This window comes from Salvelinus fontinalis, chromosome 15 (assembly GCF_029448725.1).
Source record: "Salvelinus fontinalis isolate EN_2023a chromosome 15, ASM2944872v1, whole genome shotgun sequence".
In the NCBI taxonomy this organism is placed as follows: domain Eukaryota; kingdom Metazoa; phylum Chordata; class Actinopteri; order Salmoniformes; family Salmonidae; genus Salvelinus; species Salvelinus fontinalis.
In genome coordinates, this window is record NC_074679.1 from 42,980,630 (window position 1) to 43,003,846 (window position 23,217).

At 40.1% G+C, this 23,217-nt stretch overlaps 1 protein-coding gene across 1 annotated transcript; it reads right to left on the minus strand.

Annotated features, from left to right (window-relative positions):
• Positions 1-104: 104 nt before the first annotated feature.
• Positions 105-22,991, minus strand: LOC129812013 (sorting nexin-6-like). Its single transcript, XM_055863891.1, has 14 exons — positions 22,934-22,991; positions 22,733-22,783; positions 14,439-14,543; positions 13,706-13,816; positions 13,281-13,402; positions 12,947-13,070; positions 5,093-5,188; positions 3,644-3,749; positions 2,672-2,738; positions 2,515-2,554; positions 2,215-2,301; positions 1,907-2,066; positions 1,464-1,549; positions 105-1,213 (listed from the first exon to the last, which is right to left on the minus strand). The coding sequence occupies exons 1-14, from the start codon at positions 22,937-22,939 to the stop codon at positions 1,160-1,162; spliced, it is 1,215 nt and encodes a 404-aa protein (XP_055719866.1). The 5' UTR covers positions 22,940-22,991; the 3' UTR covers positions 105-1,159.
• Between the last annotated feature and the right edge of the window lie 226 nt (positions 22,992-23,217).

The window sequence follows — 23,217 nt, forward strand, 5'->3', positions numbered from 1 at the left end:
ACAGAGCCTTGTGTAAGTATTCACCCCCTTCCATTTATGAAATGTAGATTCCCCCCACACTGATCTACACTTTCAAAATGAAAGAAACAACCTAGTACAAGCAGTTTAAAAAGTGGCCATCATCTTTTTATTCAACCTTAATATGAACAGTCGAAATGGAGTTTAATATGATATTGAAGGTACTTTTCCATTGGCTTCCCCTGGCTTTTCTTCCATGTTTCTCGGAGTCATAAAATATACAAAATTAAAAAGGTTTACAACTAGATAGATGGACAACAAATAGCCTAGTCAAAACATTTCATGAAATATGTTCAGGACGGTTCTAAGGTAAACAGTATCATTTATTATTAATATTTTCATAATCATTTTAAATCATCATTATCAGTACAACCATTTGTTTCAGCATTTCTCCATCTAAATAAATGGAAGCTTTGGTCACAGAAGGAAAAAAACATTCATATACAGTGCACTTAAAAAAAAAAAAAAACGGGAAAAACAAAAAACTTATCCATTTGTTTTTTTGTTGTTGTTTTTTTACAATACTTGATAGGCTTACTCTACATTAAGGCAAACATACTGAAGCATTACTTGTCTGGAATGAAAAAAAGAACATAACTTGTATGAAATTACTGAAAAACAAAAGTATTAGTAAAGATGAAAACAATCATTAGCAGTACAGTGAGAACTAATACAACATGTACAAGGCTTTTAGTGACAATACACTTCAATAATAGTAAGAATGAGCTCAACTTGAACAAAGTAACTGAGCAGCATCACAGAAAAAAGTTTTACTGAAACTATTGGCCTCAAAGATTACACTAAGCAAAATAATAACAAATAATCAATCTGGACAGACATGACGTGATATAGATTGGGAGAAGATTCCCATGGAAAATTATGATTGTTGTTAACAATGAAAAAGTTGACGTGATTTAACATAGTTATAGGTTCTTGTGCTGTGTGGATATTGCAGCTATTTCACTGCGGCTTCCTCACGTTTTTAGGGGGGGGTTGTGGGTGGAGTTCGGTGTCTCTGGTGATGACTACGAACAGACATCCTGAAAACAAACTGACCCCAGATATGCTCTCTCTTCCATCTTCTCAGTGAAGACCAGACCAAAGCGGGGAAAGCTCTGTGCAGTGAACCTTCAGTAAAGACCTAAGTGTCTCCTTTGAGGACCCCGACACAGCTTTGCAATAATTGTAAATTACCCTGTGGAGAAGTAGCGAGAAAGAGGATTAGCCTAAACCTGGGGAAAAAGCAGTTTTGGAAGTCTTAATTATTTTATTAAAAAAAAATTAACTAGGCAAGTCCGTTAAAAACAAATTCTTATTTAAAATGACGGCCTACACCGGCCAAACCCGGAAGATACTGGGCCAATTGTGGGACTCCCAATCACGGCCGGTTGTGATACAGCCTTGATAGAATCGCTAATAGACAACCATGTATAATAAAAAATGACCTTAGCATGTTTGAGTTCCAGTTCGGCAAGTTCCACCAAGTTCTTTCTGAAGGCTGCTACTCGTCTCGTCTTGAAGTCTATAAGCTCTATTCCGGAATTGCAGAACATTATCAGATATACCCATCTACATCCCTAATCTGGTTAAGCTTCTCTTACATGCAAAACTTGGGACTCTGATTTAATTTTCAACAGGGAGGGATACTTTTTGGAAAAGTATGAAATGCCTTGAATTATTAATACTGCTGAAAAAGGTCCAATACAGCGGTTTTTATCTCAATATCAAATCATTTCTGGGTAGCAATTAAGTACCTTACCGTGACGGTTTTAAAATTAAAATTGTCAAAAAGAAACAAAAATAGCTTCTTAGCAAAGAGCAATTTCTCAAGCAATAATTTAGCCAGGACTGTCAAAAATTATATATATAAAAAAAGTGGATAAAGTACCTTGCTTTGCGGACTCTGAGATTTTCTCAAACTTCTGACAGCACACCTGCTGGCTGGTCTCTGCCTGAAGCACATCTTTGTTCTTTGCCCTGGCTTTGTCCAGAGCTTTGTTTGCATTCTCGTAATCTACCAGGGCCCTCCCTCGTCTGTACAATAGATCCTGAAGAACAGCAGATTCCATAGAGCACATTAATACTAACACTACAACACTGTCTGATGAAAATGCTCAGATAATACCTCTGATAACTGATCAGGGTATCTAATCATAATTGATTGACGATTAAGAAAAGCAGGGTCAAGTTAGTTACCTTAGCAGCTTGTGACTCCCTGAGATAATACTTCAGTAAGTCGGTAAGTTTCAGGTCCTCATCTGCAGCCACTCGAGCCTCTATTTTCTGTAGAGGAAGGGACACCAGCAGAAACTTGTGAACTTTAGACAAGATCTACATTGCGACCAATAGATAGCTCATCACCATAGGTCTAGTTTTTGGCTATAATGTACATAGTTATTGACCATAGCCTATGCTTCGGTGTTCATAGCTGGTACACAACAAATTGACAAAATTGCATCATACATAGAAAACAATATTAAAAAGAAATCAACGTACCCGTGTTTTCTCAAACAGCTCAGAAACTTTCAAGAAAAATCTGGAAAACAGTAAATTGCATTTGAGTTACTATAGTTTCTAGATGATATTTTTGAGTTATTATAGATTATTGGCAGCAGACAATGTATGGAGAGAAAAGGGGAAACTTGTTGCATACTTGCACACATCTGTGGAGTCCTGGGTTCCTAAAGTGTACAGTGTGGAGGCGATTCTATTGATATCATCTGCAGCACCTTCAACAGAGGAACTCACATTAGATCACATTACATTTCAAATAACAGCTCAACCACCATACACACACACACACATAGATGGTCGGTCAATCATGTACAAAATATATCAATACAATGGAAGCAAACACCTTTTAGAAAATAACCTACAATGATATAACATCTGCAGCAGAACAATTTCAAATACGCAGGGAGTCACTTTTCAAACACAGTATCATTTTTTAATGCTGTGGAAATGAGGTAACATACATACATAGTAGTTCCTACACAAAGCTGAGGACATGACATATGTATTGTCTGATTCTTGGGAATGACAGAGGACTAGATTTCTGAGGGGAATTTGTTTCCTGAAGCTGTCAAAGCAGGATTGAGGTGTGAAAAAACGAGCAGAATTTTTTTCTCTCCAAAAGACTAAAGGGAACCTCATGGCTCTTACCTGTTAAGATATAAACATCTGGACAAAAAATACAGTTACAAAAAAATGACAGGTAATTTACAAGTTATTGTGCTCATCCCCCAATTTTTTTTAGGAACATGACAAAGTTTAGAATTGAGTCGGCTGTCATCCCCAACATTTTAAGACTGACTGAACCAACTACAAATAAACAAACAACTTACCCATTTCCATATTTGTCAGCGAATTAATATAAAACAGAAAATAGACGTAAAATACAACGCACACCACAAGGACAAACAGGCTGGTTTCCACAAACATTAAAACATGATACCAAAGTGACTCAGAACCCACTCACCAAACAGTTCACAGCAAAAACGGCATTTCAATACTTTCAATTGGAATTACTCAAATCAATCTCATTCTCAATAACTGATTAAAATCCATTTATATAGCAGAAAGCTTACCTAGCACGTGGAGATTACGAGACAGTGAGGAGACTTACTTTTGTGAGACCTGATCATTCTATCAGATTTGGAGGAGGCATCTTTCACACGATTATGGTACTCTAAAAGGAATGTCTTCTCATGCTCAAAGAAATCATCTACATCCTGAAATCCAAAAGACAATTATGTCAAACTTTATACACGTACAAACTGTTAAAGAATAACTACAAATCTGAAGATAAAGATTTTGACAACTGCATTTATACAAAATGTGAGCAGCATTCATAATGCTAAACAATGTTTATCAACCAATGCGTAAGTCGCAAAATACTTATGTTGTGATTTCATTCAAATATAAAACTCAAAGCAAGTTCAATCCCCATTTACTTGGCTGAATGGATTTACATCGAAAAGAGTGGAGGAATGGTTTACATCGAAAAGAGTGGAGGAATGGTTTACATCGAAAAGAGTGGAGGAATGGTTTACATAGAAAAGAGTGGAGGAATGGTTTACATAGAAAAGAGTGGAGGAATGGTTTACATAGAAAAGAGTGGAGGAATGGTTTACATAGAAAAGAGTGGAGGAATGGTTTACATAGAAAAGAGTGGAGGAATGGTTTACATAGAAAAGAGTGGAGGAATGGTTTACATAGAAAAGAGTGGAGGAATGGTTTACATAGAAAAGAGTGGAGGAATGGTTTACATAGAAAAGAGTGGAGGAATGGTTTACATAGAAAAGAGTGGAGGAATGGTTTACATAGAAAAGAGTGGAGGAATGGTTTACATAGAAAAGAGTGGAGGAATGGTTTACATAGAAAAGAGTGGAGGAATGGTTTACATAGAAAAGAGTGGAGGAATGGTTTACATAGAAAAGAGTGGAGGAATGGTTTACATAGAAAAGAGTGGAGGAATGGTTTACATAGAAAAGAGTGGAGGAATGGTTTACATAGAAAAGAGTGGAGGAATGGTTTACATAGAAAAGAGTGGAGGAATGGTTTACATAGAAAAGAGTGGAGGAATGGTTTACATAGAAAAGAGTGGAGGAATGGTTTACATAGAAAAGAGTGGAGGAATGGTTTACATAGAAAAGAGTGGAGGAATGGTTTACATAGAAAAGAGTGGAGGAATGGTTTACATAGAAAAGAGTGGAGGAAAGGTTTACATAGAAAAGAGTGGAGGAAAGGTTTACATAAAAAAGAGTGGAGGAATGGTTTACATAGAAAGGAGTGGAGGAATGGTTTACACAGAAAAGAGTGGAGGAATGGTTTACATAGAAAAGAGTGGAGGAATGGTTTACATAGAAAAGAGTGGAGGAATGGTTTACATAGAAAAGAGTGGAGGAATGGTTTACATAGAAAAGAGTGGAGGAAAGGTTTACATAAAAAAGAGTGGAGGAATGGTTTACATAGAAAGGAGTGGAGGAATGGTTTACACAGAAAATAGTGGAGGAATGGTTTACATAGAAAAGAGTGGAGGAATGGTTTACACAGAAAAGCAAACCCAACTCACCTTTACCCCTGCCACTAACACGCCGTCTGCTGACTTCACCACATTCTTGAAGAAATCTTCCATCTTCTCCCTCTTGTTTTTGCCTCGTACACTCAGCTGTGAACAAAAGAGGTCAAGTAAGGACAAACTGACAATGATAAAACTAAGACAAGGTAGGGAAATGGCATATGTTTTCTGGCACATTCGACTAGCCTTTTGAGTTATCTAAAGTTAAAAGAAACGAGAGAGAGAGAGCGAGCTTGTCTAATAACATTTCCACAGCTACAATCGTCACCAAAATACAGTCAAGTTAAAAATGATTGGCACCCTTCATAAAGATGAGTAAAAAAGACTGTATTAAATCCTTTGCGTGGATAACGGCACTGAGCCTTTTTCTAAAATGTTGTAAGAGATTAGAGAACACTTTGGGAGGGATCTTAGACCATTCCTCTATACAGAATCATTCCAGATCATTGATATCATTCGTCTGAGCGTATGGACTGCCCTCTTCAATTCAAAACACTGTTTTCAATGGGATTCAAGTCCAGAGACTGAGATACCCATTGCAAAATATTGATTTGTGAATGTTGATGTGTGTTTGGGGTTATTGGCTTGCTGGAAGATCCATTTTCTGCCTACTAGCAGAGGCAGACAGATTTTGGGCTAAAATGTCCTGGTACTGGGTGTTCTCCAAACAGCTTCTATCTCAAGGCCATCAGACTGTTAAATAGCCATCACTAGCTGGCTACCACTCGGTTGCTCAATCCTGCACCTTAGAGTCTTGCTTCCCTATATACATAGACATGGAATCAATGGTCACTTTAATAATGGAACACTAGTCACTTTAATAATGTTTACATACTGCTTTACTCATCTCATATGTACAGTTGAAGTCGGAAGTTTACATACACCTTAGCCAAATACATTTAAACTCAGTTTCACAATTCCTGACATTTAATACTGGTAAAATTTCCTGTTTTAGGTCCGTTAGGATCACCACTTTATTTTAAGAATGTAAAATGTCAGAATAATAGTAGAGAGAATGACTTATTTCAGCTTTTCTTTCATCACATTCCCAGTGGGCCAGAAGTTTACATACACTCAATTAGTATTTGGTAGTATTGCCTTTAAATTGTTTAACATGGGTCAAACGTTTCAGGTAGCCTTCCACAAGCTTCCCACAATAAGCTGGGTGAATTTTGGCCCATTCCTCCTGACAGAGCTGGTGTAACTGAGTCAGGTTTGTAGGCTTCCTTGCTCACACACGCTTTTTCAGTTCTGCCCACAAATTTTCTATGGGATTGAGGTCAGGGCTTTGTGATGGCCACTCCAATACCTTGACTTTGTTGTCCTTAAGCCATGTTGCCACAACTTTAGAAGTATGCTTGGGGTCATTGTTCATTTGGAAGACCCATTTGCGACGTTCCTGACTGATGTCTTGAGATGTTGCTTCAATATATCCACATAATTTTCCGTCTTCATGATGCTATCTATTTTGTGAAGTGCACCAGCCCTCCTGTAGCAAAGCACCCCCACAACATGATGCTTCCTCCCCCGTGCTTCACGGTTGGGATGGTGTTCTTCAGCTTGCAAGCCTCCCCCTTTTCCTCCAAACATAACGATGGTTATTATGGCCAAACAGTTCTAATTTTGTTTCATCAGACCAGAGGACATTTCTCCAAAAAGTGCAATCTTTGTCCCCATGTGCAGTTGCAAACCGTAGTCTGGCTTTTTTATGGTGGTTTTGGAGCAGTGGCTTTTTCCTTGCTGAGCGGCCTTTCCGGTTATGTCGATATAGGACTCGTTTTACTGTGGATATAGATACTTTTGTACCTGTTTCCTCCAGCTTCTTCACAAGATCCTTTGCTGTTGTTCTGAGATTGATTTGCACTTTTCGCACCCAAGCACGTTCATCTCTAGGAGACAGAATGCATCTCCTTCCTGAGCAGTATGACGGCTACGTGGTCCCATGGTGTTTATACTTGCGTACTATTGTTCGTACAGATGAACGTGGTACCTTCAGGTGTTTGGAAATTGATCCCAAGGATGAACCAGACTTGTGCAGATTTACAATTATTTTTCTGAGGTCTTGGCTGATTTCTTTTGATTTTCCCATGATATCAAGTAAAGAAACACTGAGTTTAAAGGTAAGCCTTGAAATACATCCACAGGTACACCTCTAATTGACTCAAGTTATGTAAATTACCCGATCCGAAGCTTCTAAAGTCATGACATTATTTTCTGGAATTTTCCAAGCTGTTTAAATGCACAGTCAACTTAGTGTATGTAATCTTCTGACCCAATGGAACTGTGATGCAGTAAATTATAAGCGAAATGTTCTGTCTGTAACAAGTTGTTGGAAAAATTACTTGTGTCATGCACAAGTAGATGTCCTAACCGACTTGCCAAATCTATAGTTAGTTAACAAGAAATTTGTGGGTGGTTGAAAAACGTTGTTTTAATGACTCCAACCTAAGTGTATGTAAACTAACAACTTCAACTGTATTCTATTCTACTATATTTTAGTCAATGCCACTCTGACATTGCCCGTCCTAACATTTATATATTTATTAATTCCATTCCATTCTTTTAGATGTGTGTATTGTTGTGAATTGTTAAGACACTACTGCACTGTTGGAGCTAGGAACACAAGCATTTCGCTACACCCGCAATACCATCCGCTAAATATGTGTATGCGACCAATCAAATTTGATTTGAATTAATGATGATGTCGTTGACCTTAAAAAGCGCCCCACGACCAGTGGAAGCAAAATAGCCCCATAAAATCAAAGATCCACCACCATATTGTGCAGTTGGTACGGGGTTCTTTTCCGCATATGCATCCTTCTTTTCGACACCAAACCCACCCCTGGTGTGCATGGCCAAAGACCTCTATTTTCATGACATCTGATCATAGCACCGGTTTTAATCCAAGTGCCAATGCTGTTTAGAAAACTCCAGGTGTTTTACATTTGTTGGATGAATTGAAAATAGAGCTCTTGGGCCACACACACCAGGGGTGGGTTTGGTGTTCACAAACCGCTCGCCCATATGACAACATACATGTGGTCTGCGGCTGTGAGGCCGGTTGGTTGTACCGCCAAAATCTCTAAAACAATGTTGAAGGCGGCTTATGGTAAAGAAATGAACATTCAATTCTCTGGCAACAGCTCTGGTGGACATTTCTGCAGTCAATATGCCAATTGCACGCTCCGTAAAAACTTGAGACATCTGTGGCATGGTGTTGTGTGACAAAACTACACATTTTATTGTCTCTAGCACAAGGTGCACCTGTGTAATGACCATGCTGTTTAATCAGCTTGTTAATCATGCCACACCTGTCAGGTGGATGGATTATCTTGGCAAAGGAGAAATGCTTACTAACAGGGATGTAAACAAATTTGTGTTTTATTTTGTTTGAGAAATAAGCTTTTTGTGAGTATGGTACATACATATCTGGGATCTTTTATTTCAGTTCATGAAACATGGGACCAACACTTTACATGTTGTCTTTCCATTTTTGTTCAGTGTAGATGCTTTTACTGGTTGGTTCTCCTCTGTTTCTTTCCTACTTAAACACCCACACGCTCAGCAACACACAGCCCCCGAATGCCACCCCTTCCATTTTAACTGTTGGATTTTCAAATACAACCAACCAGAGGTGTCAACAAAATAAACACTTGAGAGAACCAATCAATGCCTCTCCTCAATTTCTAAGCGAATATTGCATTTACAATGCTCTCCTGTCCAGATCAGTGTGTCACAGCTCTCACTGCACTGTGAGTCATTTCAGCCAAGCTAGTTAAAACCACAAGTGGATCTTCCAGCAAGCCAATAACCCCAAGCACACATCAAAACCACAAAGTAATGGTTAAATGACCACAAAAACAACATTTTTGCAATGGCCATCTCTGTCTCCGGACTTGAATCCCTTTCAAAACCTGTCGTTTAAATTGAAGAGGGCAGTCCATATGCACAGATAAAATATCAAGGATCTGTATGGAGGAATGGTCTAATCAAACATTTCAGAAAAAGGCTTAGTGCAGTTATCCTCGCAAGGAGAGGGTGCCAGAGTATTGAAAACAGGCGTGCCAGTAATTTTGACCCATATCTTCTTTAGAAAAAAAATGAGTACTTGTTAAACAGAATCTCTTTCTCTGAGCAATTTAGGATTTACCTAATATCGCAGGAGGTGATGGCTGCCGTTTTACGGGCCCCTAACCAACTGTGCTATTTTGTTTGTTTTTAAGTTATTTTGTACATGATGTTGCTGCTACCGTCTCTTATGACCGAAAAGAGCTTCTGGATATCAGAACATTGATTACTCACCTCGAACTGGAAAAATATTTTTTATTTAATAAGCCTGACGAGAAGGATATACTGCTTCCCCAGGACCAGGCCCAAATCCCCGTCATTCGCGTGAAGAAAAGACGGAAATACAGGGGCAGAGATTGGGGTGCCTTGTGAGAAATCGTCGTGAGTGGGTAACCCGCCTGTACCATCCGTTCTATAGACCAACGTGCAATCACTGGAAAATAAACTGGAGGATCTCCGTTCGAGATCATCTTACCAACAGGACATTAAAAACTGTAATATCTTATGTTTCACCCAGTCGTGGATGAACGACGACACTGATAATATAGAGCTGGCTGGGTTTTCCGTGCATCAGCAGGACAGAACAGCTAAGTCTGGTAAGATAAGGGGTGGAGGTGTGTGTCCATGTGTCAATAACACCTGGTGCGCGATGTCTAATATTAAAGAAGTCTCAAGGTATTGCACGCCTGAGGTAGAGTACCTCATGATAAACTGTAGACCACACTATCTACCAAGAGAGTTTTCACCTATATTATTTGTAGCCATCCATTTTACACCAAACCAATGCTGGCACTAAGACCACACTCAACGAGCTGTATAAGGCTTTAAGCAATCAAGAAAATGCTCATCCAGAAGCGGCGTTCCTAGTGGCCGGGGACTTCAATGCAGGTAAACTTTAATCAGTTCTACCTCATTTCTACCAGCATGTCACATTGGCAATCAGAGGAAAAATATAACTCTAGACCACCTTTACTCCACACACAGAGACATATACAAAGCTCTCCCTCGCCCTCCATTTGACAAATCTGACCATAATTCTATCCTCCTGATTCGTGCTTACAAGCAAAAACTAAAGCAGGAAGTACCAGTGACTCGCTCAATACAGAAGTGGTCAGATGACACAAATGCTACACTACAGGACTGTTTTGCTAGCACAGACTGGAATATGTTACAGGATTCATCCAATGGCATTGAGGAGTATACCACCTCAATAAGTGCATCGACGACGTCGTCCCCACAGTGACCGTGCGTACATATCCAAACCAGAAGCCGTGGATTACAGGCAACATCCGCACCGAGCTAAAGGCTAAAGCTGCCGCTTTCAAGCAGCGGAACACTAATCCGGACGCTTTTAAGAAATCCTGCTATGCCCTCAAACAGGCAAAGCGTCAATACAGGACTAAGATTGAATCCTATTACACCGGCTCTGATGCTTGTCGGATGTGGCAGGGCTTGCAAAGTATTATGGACTAGAAAGGGAAACCCAGCTGCGAGCTGCCCAGTGACGCAAGCCTACCAGATGAGCTAAATGCCTTTTATGTTTGCATCGAGGCAAGCAACACTGAAGCATGCATGAGCACCAGCTGTTCCAGACTACTGTGTGATCACACTCTCTGATGTGAACAAGACCTTTAAACAGGTAAACATTCACAAGGCCGCGGGGCCAGACGGATTACCAGGATGTGTACTCAGAGCATGTGGAGACCAACTGGCAAGTGTCTTCACTGACATTTTCAACCTCTCCCTGACCGAGTCTGTAATACCTACATGTTTCAAGCAGACCACCATAGTCACTGTGCCCAAGAAAGTGAAGGTAACCGCCCCGTAGCACTCACATCGGTAGCCATGAAGTGCTTTGAACTGTGTTGATGAACTGGTCATCAACACCCTCATCCAGGAAACTCTAGACCCACTCACATACCACCCCAACAGATCCACAGATGACGCAATCTCAATCGCACTCCACACTGCCCTTTCCCACCTGGACAAAAGGAACACCTACAGTACCAGTCAAAACTTTGGACACACCTACTCATTCTAGGGTTTGTCTTAATTTTTTACTATTTTCTACATTGTAGAATAATAGTGAAGACATCAAAACTCCTTCAAGACGGTTGGAAAAGCATTCCAGGTGAAGCTGGTTGAGAGAATGCCAAGTGTGCAAAGCTGTCATCAAGGCAAAGGGTGCCTGCTTTGAAGAATCTCAAATATAAAATATATTTTGATTTGTTTAACACTTTTTTTGTTACTACACGATTCCATTTGTGTTATTTCATAGTTTTGATGTCTTCTCTATTTTTCTACAGCGTAGGGAAAAAAACTTGAATGAGTAGGTGTGTCCAAACTTTAGACTGGCACTGTATGTGAAAATGCTTTTATTGACTACAGCTCAACACCATAGTGCCCACAAAGCTCATCACTAAGCTAAGGACCCTAGGACTAAACACCTCCCTCTGAAACTGGATCCTGGACTTCCTGACGGGCCACCCTCAGGTGGTAAGGGTAGGCAACAACACATCTGCCACACTGAACCTCAACACTGGGGCCACTTAGGGGTGCGTGTTTAGTCCCCTCCTGTTCAAACACGACTGCGTGGCCAAGCACGACTCCAACACCATCAGTAAGTTTGCTGACGACACAACAGCTCACCACACAACAATCACCGACAATGATGAGACAGCCTATAGGGAGGTCAGACACCTGACAGTGTGGTGAGCAAGACAAAGGAGCTGATCGTGGACTACAGGAAAAGGAGGGCTGAACAGGCCCCCATTAACATCGACAAGGCTGTAGTGGAGCGGGTCGGGAGCTTCAAGTTCCTTGGTGTCCACATCACCAACAAACTATCATGGTCCAAACACACCAAGACCGTCATGAAGTGGACACGGCAACAGCTTTTCCCCCTCAGGAGACTGAAAAGATTTGGCATAGGTCCCCAGATCCTCAAGAAGTTCAACATCTGCACCGTCGAGAGCATCCTGACCTGTTGCATCACCACCTGGTATGGCAACTGCTTGGCATCCGACCGTAAGGCGCTACACATGGTAGGGCGTACAGCCCAGCACATCACTGGGGCCAAGCGTCCTGCCATCCAGGACCTATATACTAGGCGGTGTCAGAGGAAGGCCAAAAAAATTGTCCAGTCACCCAAGTCATAGTTCTCTCTGCTACTGTATGGTAAGCGGTACCGAACCGCCAAGTCTAGGTCCAAAAGGCTCCTTAACAGCTTCTACTCCCAAGCCATAAGACTGCTGAACAATTAATGAAATGGCCACCCGGACTATTTACATTGACACCCCCCACCCCTTGTTTTACAATGCTGCTACTTGCTGTTTATTATCTATGCATAGTCACCTTACCCCTAACTACATTTACAAATGACCTCGACTAACCCGTACCCCTGCACATTGACTCGGTACCGGTACCCCCTGTATATAGCCTCGTTATTGTTATTTTATTGTGTTATCTTTTATTACATTTTTAACTTGATTTATTTATTAAGTAAATATTTTCTGAACTCTATTTCTTGAGTTAAGGGCTTGTAAGTAAGCATTTCACGGTAAGGTTGTTGTATTCGGCTCATGTGACAAATACAATTTCATTTGATTTGTATTAGTTTCAAATAACATCATTTCTAAAACATTGAAGCCTACAATATAGCTCAGTATTTGTATTATTTATTTTAAACAGTCTTTTTGACTCATCTTTATCAAGGGAGACAATACTTTTGGACCTGACTGGAAATCTAAATCCTAAATTCGTAATCTCAACCCCACTTACGTCTTGGTTGTACTCTAAAAAGACATGGAAGTTCATGTCTTTCCTTAAGACAGGATGGGCAGCCACACGGCAAAGAAACACTTCATGCATCGCCACGGTCTTCTTGAAGATAGCCAAGTATTCGCTAAAACACAGATATAGCCAAAATATGAACCAATGGCATTCAGTGCATCCAAGTATCCCAACCAAACCACGATACTGAAACACAAACACAATGTCAGAGCAACATGGGTCGTGTCAAGTAGGCACAGAAGGTTATAAAACACAGAGAGCATGAAATGAGGTTGTACTAACCTAACCTTTTTTTTATGTGACCTAATGAACATGAACTCACGCTTCAAGTTCCTGTTTCATTTTGGTGAACTCTTCCTTGGTCATGGAACCTTCACCTTCCCCCAGTTTCTGTAACTTCTCTCTGGAGGCATCAAAGTCAGGTCTTGGTGGGGCAGGGGGAATCTACAATTCAACAAATCACAGTTAAATCAGCAGTTTCTTGAAAATGAACATCAAGCTAAGTTCATTACTCCATGACACCAGACAGTTTTAATGAGAAAGGGAATTGACAATGAATAATTTAGTTGTTTTCTAAAACCCTGAAGTTTATAAGCCAATCCTAAAAGCCAAAACAGTTATCTCCCAAATCGCACCCTATTCCCATATAGTGCACTACTTGTCAAAAGTAGTGCACTATATAGGGAATAGGGTGCCATTTGGGGGGGGGGACGACACATAGTACCCTGGACGGCGCTCAGTACTTACAATGTAGCCTGCATACTCCTCATTCTCCACGAAGGAGTCATGGAGCCAGATGAACTCCTCATGCTGCCTCACCACTGAAAACTCATTCTGCTTGAAATTAGGAAGAGTGCTCTGGACGGTAAAACAAAATAATAGGAATCAGACGTCAATCATAGAACACATTATACTGAAAAACAGAGCCAAATACAGAATAGAGTATTTCTCTATGGCTCTTCTGAAAATATCTTTCTGCCAATTAGAATGTGCAGCTCAATTCTTTTTCAAAAGAAGGGGAAAACAGGACTTGATCACAATGATCATCTCAAGACAGTGACTAACCCCTTTGAATCATGATTGCATTCCTTCCTTCACAAGAGTCCTTGAAACATTATAAAAGCAGCCATAAAAACAAATAAACCCATGACATTATGAGGTTACACTTTGACAGTGACAGGAAATTGGAATTCTCTCTGCATAGAAAATGAAGTGGAGTGCCATCATGCAGTTTCTTAACCTTAAATCTTCATTTGTGTTCCATTAAATCAACAAAGCTTATTTTGCATACATGCACACTTATTTTCAGAAGACAACATGAATGTGGAGATAAGACAACTGCTGAGGAGGAACATAATTGCAAGTCATGTGACATGAGTCTCGATTCACACAGCCATAAAAATGCACATTATTGGCCTTTCATTTGCCAAGTGCCAGGGCAAACAGGAATAAATATTGACAGGTAGCTAAACTCTCCTACCTTAGTATGGACAGTAAACTTAACCTTGTCCCGCTCACTCAATGCATCAGAAATGTCCACTTGAAGTGTTGCATCAGTTTGGAGGTCAACGTTGACTGCCCTAGGCTGCAAAATATTGTAACGGATATTGTATTGTATTTAGTGACAAGCAAATGACAAAATCACCATTCCCCAATAGCTAGCTCTGTCAAATAACATCTTGGCTAGTCTGATTAATCAGGCTGTAATACACAATTATTTGGTATATACAGCCTGACACTAATGCCTGCAAAATCATGTAAATATTCCTTACAAGCCAGAATGTTAAATAAAATGTTATATAAACTTACTCTACCGGTTGTCTGTGTGCCTTGTGTGTAGATTGCTGCTCGAAATTTTAGACAGAATATCCACAGGAAAGTATTGTTAACCCAACATTATAGAGAGCCAGTAGGTATATAGTTCAGAATGCCAAGCGAAACAAGGCAACGCTCATCACCTGGCCAATACATCCCTATAGTGAAGCATGGTGGCGGAAGCATCATGCTGTGGAGATGTTTTTCAGCGGCAGAGACTGGGAGACTAGTCAAGGTCAAGGGAAAGATTATCGAGGGAAAGATCCTTGATGAAAACCTGCTCCAGAGCGGGGCGAAGGTTCACCTTCCAACAGGACAACAACCCTAAGCACACAGCCAAAACAATGCAGGAGTGGCTTCGGGACAAGTCTCAATGTCCTTGAGTGGCCCAGCCAGAGCCCAGACTTGAACCCGATCTAATATCTCTGGAGAGACCTGAAAATAGCTGTGCAGCGACGCTCCCCATCCAACCTGACAGAGCTTGAGAGGACCTGCAGAGAAGAATGGGAGAAACTCCCCAAATACAGGTGTGCCAAGCTCGTACCCAAGAAGACTTGAGGCTATAATCGCTGTCAAAGGTGCTTCTACAAAGTACTGAGTAAAGGGTCTGAATACTTATGTAAATGTGATATTTCAAAAACCTGTTTTTGCTTTGTCATTATGGGGTATTGTGTGTAGATTGGTGAGGTAAAAAAACAATTGAATCCATTTTAGAACAAGGCTGTAATGTAACTAAATGTGGAAAAGGTCAAGGGATCTGAATACTTTCCGAATGCACTGTAAAAGGTAGAAATATGCAATATCTTTCTTATGCATATTTGGGTATTATTCTACACACTATTATTGTAATGAGCTCCGCCTCTAAACATGACCATATTTGGTTGGTCCGGACCAGACCAAATCTGAAATAATCTAATAGTCTATGTTTCACAAGTTTTGGACATCACAGTACAGCACAGTAGAGTACAATAGAGAACATTATACTATACTCAAGTGTGCTGTACTGTACTCGTTTTACTGTAATGTACTGTTCTCTACTGTACTGTTCAAACTTGTGAAACATAGACGTCTATGATAGGTTCATATTTGGTCCGGCCAGGGCGGACTGACCAAATTTCAACATCCATGGACGTACGGTGTTGGTCGGTGTTCAGTGGGTCAGGATACTTGTTAGAGTAAATGGAGAGAGGGTTGGTGGTAGGTGCAGTTAGAGCAGGGAGAGGTGACATGAAGGAGAGAGGGAGGGGTTGTCCAGACTGTTTTCACAGTCCTTCTTTGACCACCAGATGACAAAAAGAGAAAAAAAAAACTTATGAGCTGAACATAACAGTATGCCAGCGGCAGGGAGGACAGCAGCAGTTAACCCAACTGTGGTCTGTGATGTTTCCATTGTAGCCAATTCAATTGCAGCAATTCTGTTCCGTTTTAATCACTTAATAACTCATGATCAAACTTGATATCAGTAAAAACACTAAATTGGTAGATCTAACTTTACTTGTTACTTCTGTGAACTTTGATTATCCTCCCTCCTCATGAGGAAGAGAAATTAGAAAATATCTTAAAGATGTGGGTTTTGGTAACGGAATTACAAGGCAGAAGGCAATTTTTCTTACACTACCGTTCAAAAGTTTGGGATCGCATAGAAATGTTCTTGTTTTTGAAAGAAAAGCACATTTTTTGTCCATTAAAATAACATCAAATTGATCAGAAATACAGTGTAGACATTGTTGATGTTGTAAATTACTATTGTAGCTGGAAACGGCCGATTTTTTTACTGAATATCTACATAGGCGTACAGAGGCCCATTATCAGCAACCATCACACCTGTGTTCCAATGGCACATTGTGTTAGCTAGTCCAAGTTTATCATTAGAAAACCCTTTTGAAATTATGATAGCACAGCTAAAAACTGTTGTTCTAATTAAAGAAACAATAAAACTGTCCTTCTTTAGACTAGTTGAGTATCTGGAGAATCACCATTTGTGGGTTCGATTACAGGCTCAAAATGGCCAGGAACAAATAACTTTCTTCTGAAACTCGTCAGTCTATTCTTGTTCTGAGAAATGAAGGCTATTCCTTGCGAGAAATTGCCAAGAAACTGAAGATCTCGTACAACACTGTGCACTACTCCCTTCACAGAAGAGCGCAAACTGGCTCTAACCAGAATAGAAAGAGGAGTGGGAGGTCCAGGTGCACAACTGAGCAAGACGACAAGTACATTAGAGTGTTCATATTAGTAGGCAGTGTGTCTAACTTTAACATGATTGTGTTTTTGATATCGTTTAAGACTTTCTGTTAGACGTTTTCTAAGACCCTTTTCTATCTGTTTGACCAGAAATCAAAGCCTTATTTCTCATTTTTAGGATGGAAAATGGTTTACAGATTTATATATGCCTTAATATCTCAAAAATATAGTCTCTTAGCTTTCATTTGACATCCTCCTATGAGCTTAATATGTTGGTGATCATACGTCCTTTTAGATGGAAATGCCATTTTATATTGGATATTATATATATAATATATATTCGGTCTCCTGCGTCAATAGCTATTGAACTAAGCAAGCAATATAAATATGCACCGAGTGTAGAAAACATTATGAACACCTGCTCTTTCCATGACATAGACTGACCAGGCGAATCCAGGTGAAAGCTATGAACCCATATTGATGTTGCCATGCTAAATCCACTTTAATCAGTGTAGATGAAGGGGAGGAGACAGGTTGAAGAAGGATTTTTAAGCCTTGAGATAATTGAGACATGGATTGTGTATGTGTACCATTTAGAGGGTGAATGGGCAAGAAAGGATTTAAGTGCCTTTGTACGGGATATAGTAGTAGGTGCCAGATGCACCGGTTTGTGTCAAGAAATGTAACACTGCTGGGTTTTTCACACTCAACAGATTCCTGTGTGTATCAAGAATGGACCACCACCCAAAGGTCATCCAGCCAACTTGACACAACTGTGGAAAGCATTGGAGTCAACAAGGGCCAGCATCCCTGTTTAACGCTGTTGACACCTTGTAGAGTCCATGCCCTGAAAACTTGAGGCTGTTCTTCCATATGAATAAGGTGTTCTTAATGATTTGTACACTCCATGACAGACCCCTTGACTTTTTCCACATTTTGTTAAGTTAAAACCTTATTCTAAAATGGATTAAATATACAATTTTCCTCAGCAATCTACACACAATACCCCATAATCACAAAGTGAAAACAGTTTTTTAGGAATTTTAGCAAATGTATTAAAAATATAAAACAGAAATACCTTATTTACACAAGTATCAGACCCTATGCTGGCTGGAAATTGGGCGCTGGTGTCTTGTTTCCATTGATCATCCTTGAGATGTTTCTACAACTTGATTGGAATCCACCTGTGTTAAATTCAATAAATTGGACATGATTTGGAAAGGCACACATCTGTCTATATAAGGTCCCAGAGTTGACAGTGCATGTCAGAGCAAAAAGCAAGCCATGAGGTAAAAGGAATTGTCCGTAGAGGTCCGAGACAGGATTGTGTCGAGGCACAGATCTGGGGAAGGGTACCAAAACATTTCTACAGCGTTGAAGTTCCCGAAAAACACAGTGGCCTACATCATTCTTAAATTAAAGAAGTTTGGAACCATCAAGACACTTCCAAGAGCTGGCCGCCTGGCCAAAATGAGCAATCGGGGGAGAAGGGCCTTGGTCAGGGAGGTGACCAAGAACCTGATGGTCACTCTGACAAAGCTCTAGAGTTCCTCTGTGGAGATGGGAGACACTTCCAGAAGGACAACCATCTCTGCAGCACTCCACCAATCAGGCCTTTATGGTAGAGTGCCCAGACGGAAGCCACTCCTCAGTAAAAGGCACATGACAGCCTGCTTGGAGTTTGCCAAAAGGCACATAAAGACTCTCAGACCATGAAAAACAAGATTCTCTGATCTGATGAAACCAAGATTGCACTCGTCGGCCAGAATGCCTAGCGTCACGTCTGGAAGAAACCTTGCACCATCCCTACGGTGAAGCATGGTGGTGGCAACATCATGCTGTGGGGATGTTTTTCAGCAGCAGGGACTGGGAGACTAGTCAGGATCGAGACAAAGATGAAAGGAGCAAAGTACAGGGAGATCGTTGATGAAGTCCTGAGCGCTCTGGAGCAGGTTCTCAGACTAGGGCGAAAGTTCACCTTCCAACAGAACAACAACCCTATGCACAAAGCCAAGACAACACAGGAGTTGCTTCGGGACAAGTCTCTGAATGTCATTGCAGTCCAACCCATCCAAAACCATCTCAATTGGGTTGAGGTCGGGTGATTGTGGAGGCCAGGCCATCTATTGCAGCACTCCATCACTCTCCTTCTTGGTCAAATAGCCCTTACCCAGCCTGGAGGTGTGTTGGGTCATTGTCCTGTTGAAAACAAGTGATAGTCCCACTAAGCGCAAACCTTGACGGGATGGCGTATCGCTGCAGAATGCTAATGAACTTATCCTCTGCAGCAGAGGTAACTCTGGGTTTTCCTTTCCTGTGGCGGTCCTCATGAAAGCCAGTTTCATCATAGGGCTTAATGGTTTATGCGACAGCACTTGAAGAAAATGTTTAAGTTCTTGAAATTTTACGAATTGATTGACCTTCATGTCTTAAAGTAATGATGGACTGTCGTTTCTCTTTGCTTTTTTGAGCTGTTCTTGCCATAATATGGACTTGGTCTTTTACCAAATAGGTGTACCTTCTGTATACCACCCCTACCTTGTTACAACACAACTGATTGGCTCAAACGCATTAAGGAAAGATATTCCACAAATAACAAGGCACTCCTGGTAATTGAAATGCATTCCAGGTGACTACCTCACGAAGCTGGTTGAGAGAATACCAAGAGTGTGCAAAGCTGTCATCGAGGCAACGGGTGGCTACTTTGAAGAAACTCAAATATAAATATATTTTGATTTGCTTAACACCTTTTTGGTTACTACATGATTCCATATGTGTTATTTCATAGTTGATGTCTTCACTTTTATTCTACAATGTAGAAAATAGTAAAAATAAATCAAAACTCTTGAACGAGTAGGTGTGTTCAAACTTTTGACTGGGACTGTATGTAAATCAAATCAAATTTTATTTGTCACATACACATGGTTAGCAGATGTTAATGCGAGTGTAGCGAAATGCTTGTGCTTCTAGTTCCAACAATGCAGTAATAACCAACGAGTAATCTAACCTAACATTTCCACAACTACTACCTTAAACACACAAGTGTAAAGCGATAAAGAATATGTACATAAAGATATATGAATGAGTGATGGTACAGAACGGCACAGGCAAGATGCAGTAGATGGTATAGAGTACAGTATATACATATGAGATGAGTAATGTAGGGTATATAAACATAAAGTGGCATAGTTCAAAGTGGCTAGTGATACATGTATTACATAAAGATGGCAAGATGCAGTAGATGATATAGAGTACAGTATATACATATGAGATGAGTAATGTAGGGTATGTAAACATTATATTAAGTGGCATTGTTTAAAGTGGCTAGTGATACATTTTTACATCAATTTCCATCAATTCCCATTATTAAAGTGGCTGGAGTTGAGTCAGTATGTTGGCAGCGGCCACTAAATGTTAGGGTTACTTTTACGCCCTACTTTCGGAAAAGCTGACCACGGGCCTTATATGCGTCGCGGAAGTTAGAATAACAATGATCCAGGGTTTTACCATCCCTGGTAGCACAATCGATATGCTGATAGAATTTAGGGAGTTTTGTTTTCAGATTAGCCTTGTTAAAATCCCCAGCTACGATGAATGCAGCCTCAGGGTGTGTGGTTTCCAGTTTACATAGAGTCAGATAAAGTTCGTTCAGGGCCATCGATGTGTCTGCTTGGGGGGGAATATATATGGCTGTGATTATAATCGAAGAGATTTCCCTTGGTAGATAATGTGGTCGACATTTGATTGTGAGGAATTCTAAGTCAGGTGAACAGAATGACTCGAGTTCCTGTATGTTGTTATGATCACACCACGTCTCGTTAATCATAAGGCATACCCCCCCACTCTTCTTACCAGAAAGATGTAAATGTGATATTTCAGTTTTGTATTTGTAATAAAGGTGCAAACATTTTTAAAAACCTATTATTGTTTTTTCATTATGGGGTATTGTGTGTAGATTGATGAGGGGGGAAAACAATACAATACATTTTAGAATAAGCATATAACGTAACAAAAAGTGGAGAAAGTCAAGGGGTCTGAATACTTTCCGAAGGCACTGTATATGAATTGGATTTCAATCTTAAGAAAAATGTAAAATTCAGACAAAAAAGATATTGCTTGTTCTTCATCCTCCCCTGGTTAAGAACATAACATGTTCATGTCATGGCACGCTTGGGTCAATAGCTATTGACGAGAGAAACCGAATATCAAATAAAACTAACTTTACCTCGGTGCCAAACCAAACCATATACCTACCGGCTCTCTAAGAAGTTGGGTAAACAATACTTTATTCGTCTTAAATTTTGAGCAGCTTAAGGACAAACCGCACAGACAACCGGTAAGTTTCAATGTAATTTTATTCAACATTCTGGCTTGTGAGGAACATTTACATGATTTTCTAGGCATTAGTGTCAAGCTGTATACCAATTAATTGTGTATTACAGCCTGATTAATCAGACTATGTATTGGCTTACTAGCCAACTCAGAAGCTGTGCACGTCCTAACCCATTCATAGATGCTAACTACCTTTAGTGCCTATTGATGATGGTATCTTCTTCCCGGGGACTTTTGTGTTAAGAACCCAGAGGCATGCTCTAAACATGAACACGTATCGCTTGCGGTATGGTTTTGGAAACATATCTTTCATATCAGCAAGAACTAATAATAAAAATGAAACAAAAGTTCAATTACTACACACCTTTAATAGGGTTAGGATTAGTGTTCCCACACGGCCATATCTCCATGTTACAGCGCATGTTTAAGGAAAGACAGGCGGGAACAGGCGACCACCTCTGCTAGTTAGCTATCTAGCATGCTCCGAACATCTGTGTGAAACGGAAGAAGGCCGCCAGAAACTTGTTGTAACTGAAAAATACTGTCGGCTACAACTGTGATAAAGCCGGCTAAAACAGTGTACAGTAAGTGTATATTTTGCATGTGTGAAAATACCATTATGAAAAAGATTGCAGTCAGAGTGCAGTCTAACGGCAGTATGCTTCAAATACTGCATACAAAATAACTTTTTTTTACTACAGTAATTTTTCAGTGTAACTGCAGTTCAAATGCTGTGCATTGCAGTTATTCTGCAATTACTGCGTCCAAAATACCACAGTTGACTGCAGTTACTGCACTTTCAAAACTGCAATATTTTTTGATAAGGGTTTGATGTGATATGAAAGTAACGGGCTTTATGTTTCTAGAACCGTATCGCAATTGATAATCAATTCACGTTTAGATGGAGTATTTAGCTGCTTTGGCTGCCAGAGCCGGTCTACCTTTGAAAATAACATAAGGTGTGACACTAACAAGTTATGAGTAACGTTACATTATTGGGCTGTGCACTTCCTAGCAAGCTAGCCTGCTAAACAATAGCAGAAATCTAATAAATGTGCATAGGTAGATGGGTCTGTTACTAGTTAGCAATGGCAATAGAGTTATTCATACAGTGAGCAGTTAAAATAAGCTTATGTTCATTGTTAACAATAAGTAACTAACGTTAGCTAGCTAGCTAATGGATTGTAACGGTTGCCAGCTAGCTGGCCAGCTAGTAGGAAGTCAACTGACTCCTGATGTGGTCAAGCTGCCTAGTTTAGCTTAGAGTAGCTAGCTATTCAACAAATTTGACGTCTGTTGTTAGCCACTTGTCTAACAGCTGATCAAATCGTGCAATAAGGAATTACTGCAGAATACAAATAATATAAATAGCTGATCGGACTGTTAAGAACAAAATACAAATAAGATAAATATTTGTATTTTAAATCAAAGAAAAAAACTTACTCCTCTGTCCTCCTCGGATAGGAAATCGGGACCATCGTCCAGCCCTTCTTGCTAGGTAAACAAAAGACGGCGTCACGGGACATGCATTAGCCACATTAACGTTCAATGGGCAAATCATCGTTTATTGATGAATGTGTCAGATGATTGCACATATAAAACAATAAGGTGCGCTAGCTAGAGTAAATTGTGTATAACACCTACCATCATGGCTGCTGCGGGTGGAGTAGTGAGTCGTGTGACGGTGGGATCTGAGAAGGTGGAGCCAAAGTCAGTAAATAGTGTGGTGGAGCTTTCAATTCAAACTTTCAAGTGGGGCCAAGAGTAGCCACTTCACTAGTACTACTAGGCTAGGCCCTTCCAAATATTTTTACTCTCACAATTTCATCCCAACACATTCACAAAACAATTAAAAAGGTTTAAACATTGTCTATACCCTTCATGGATAGATCCATCCAAGTGGGTTATTTGTCCTTTGGGGATTAGAT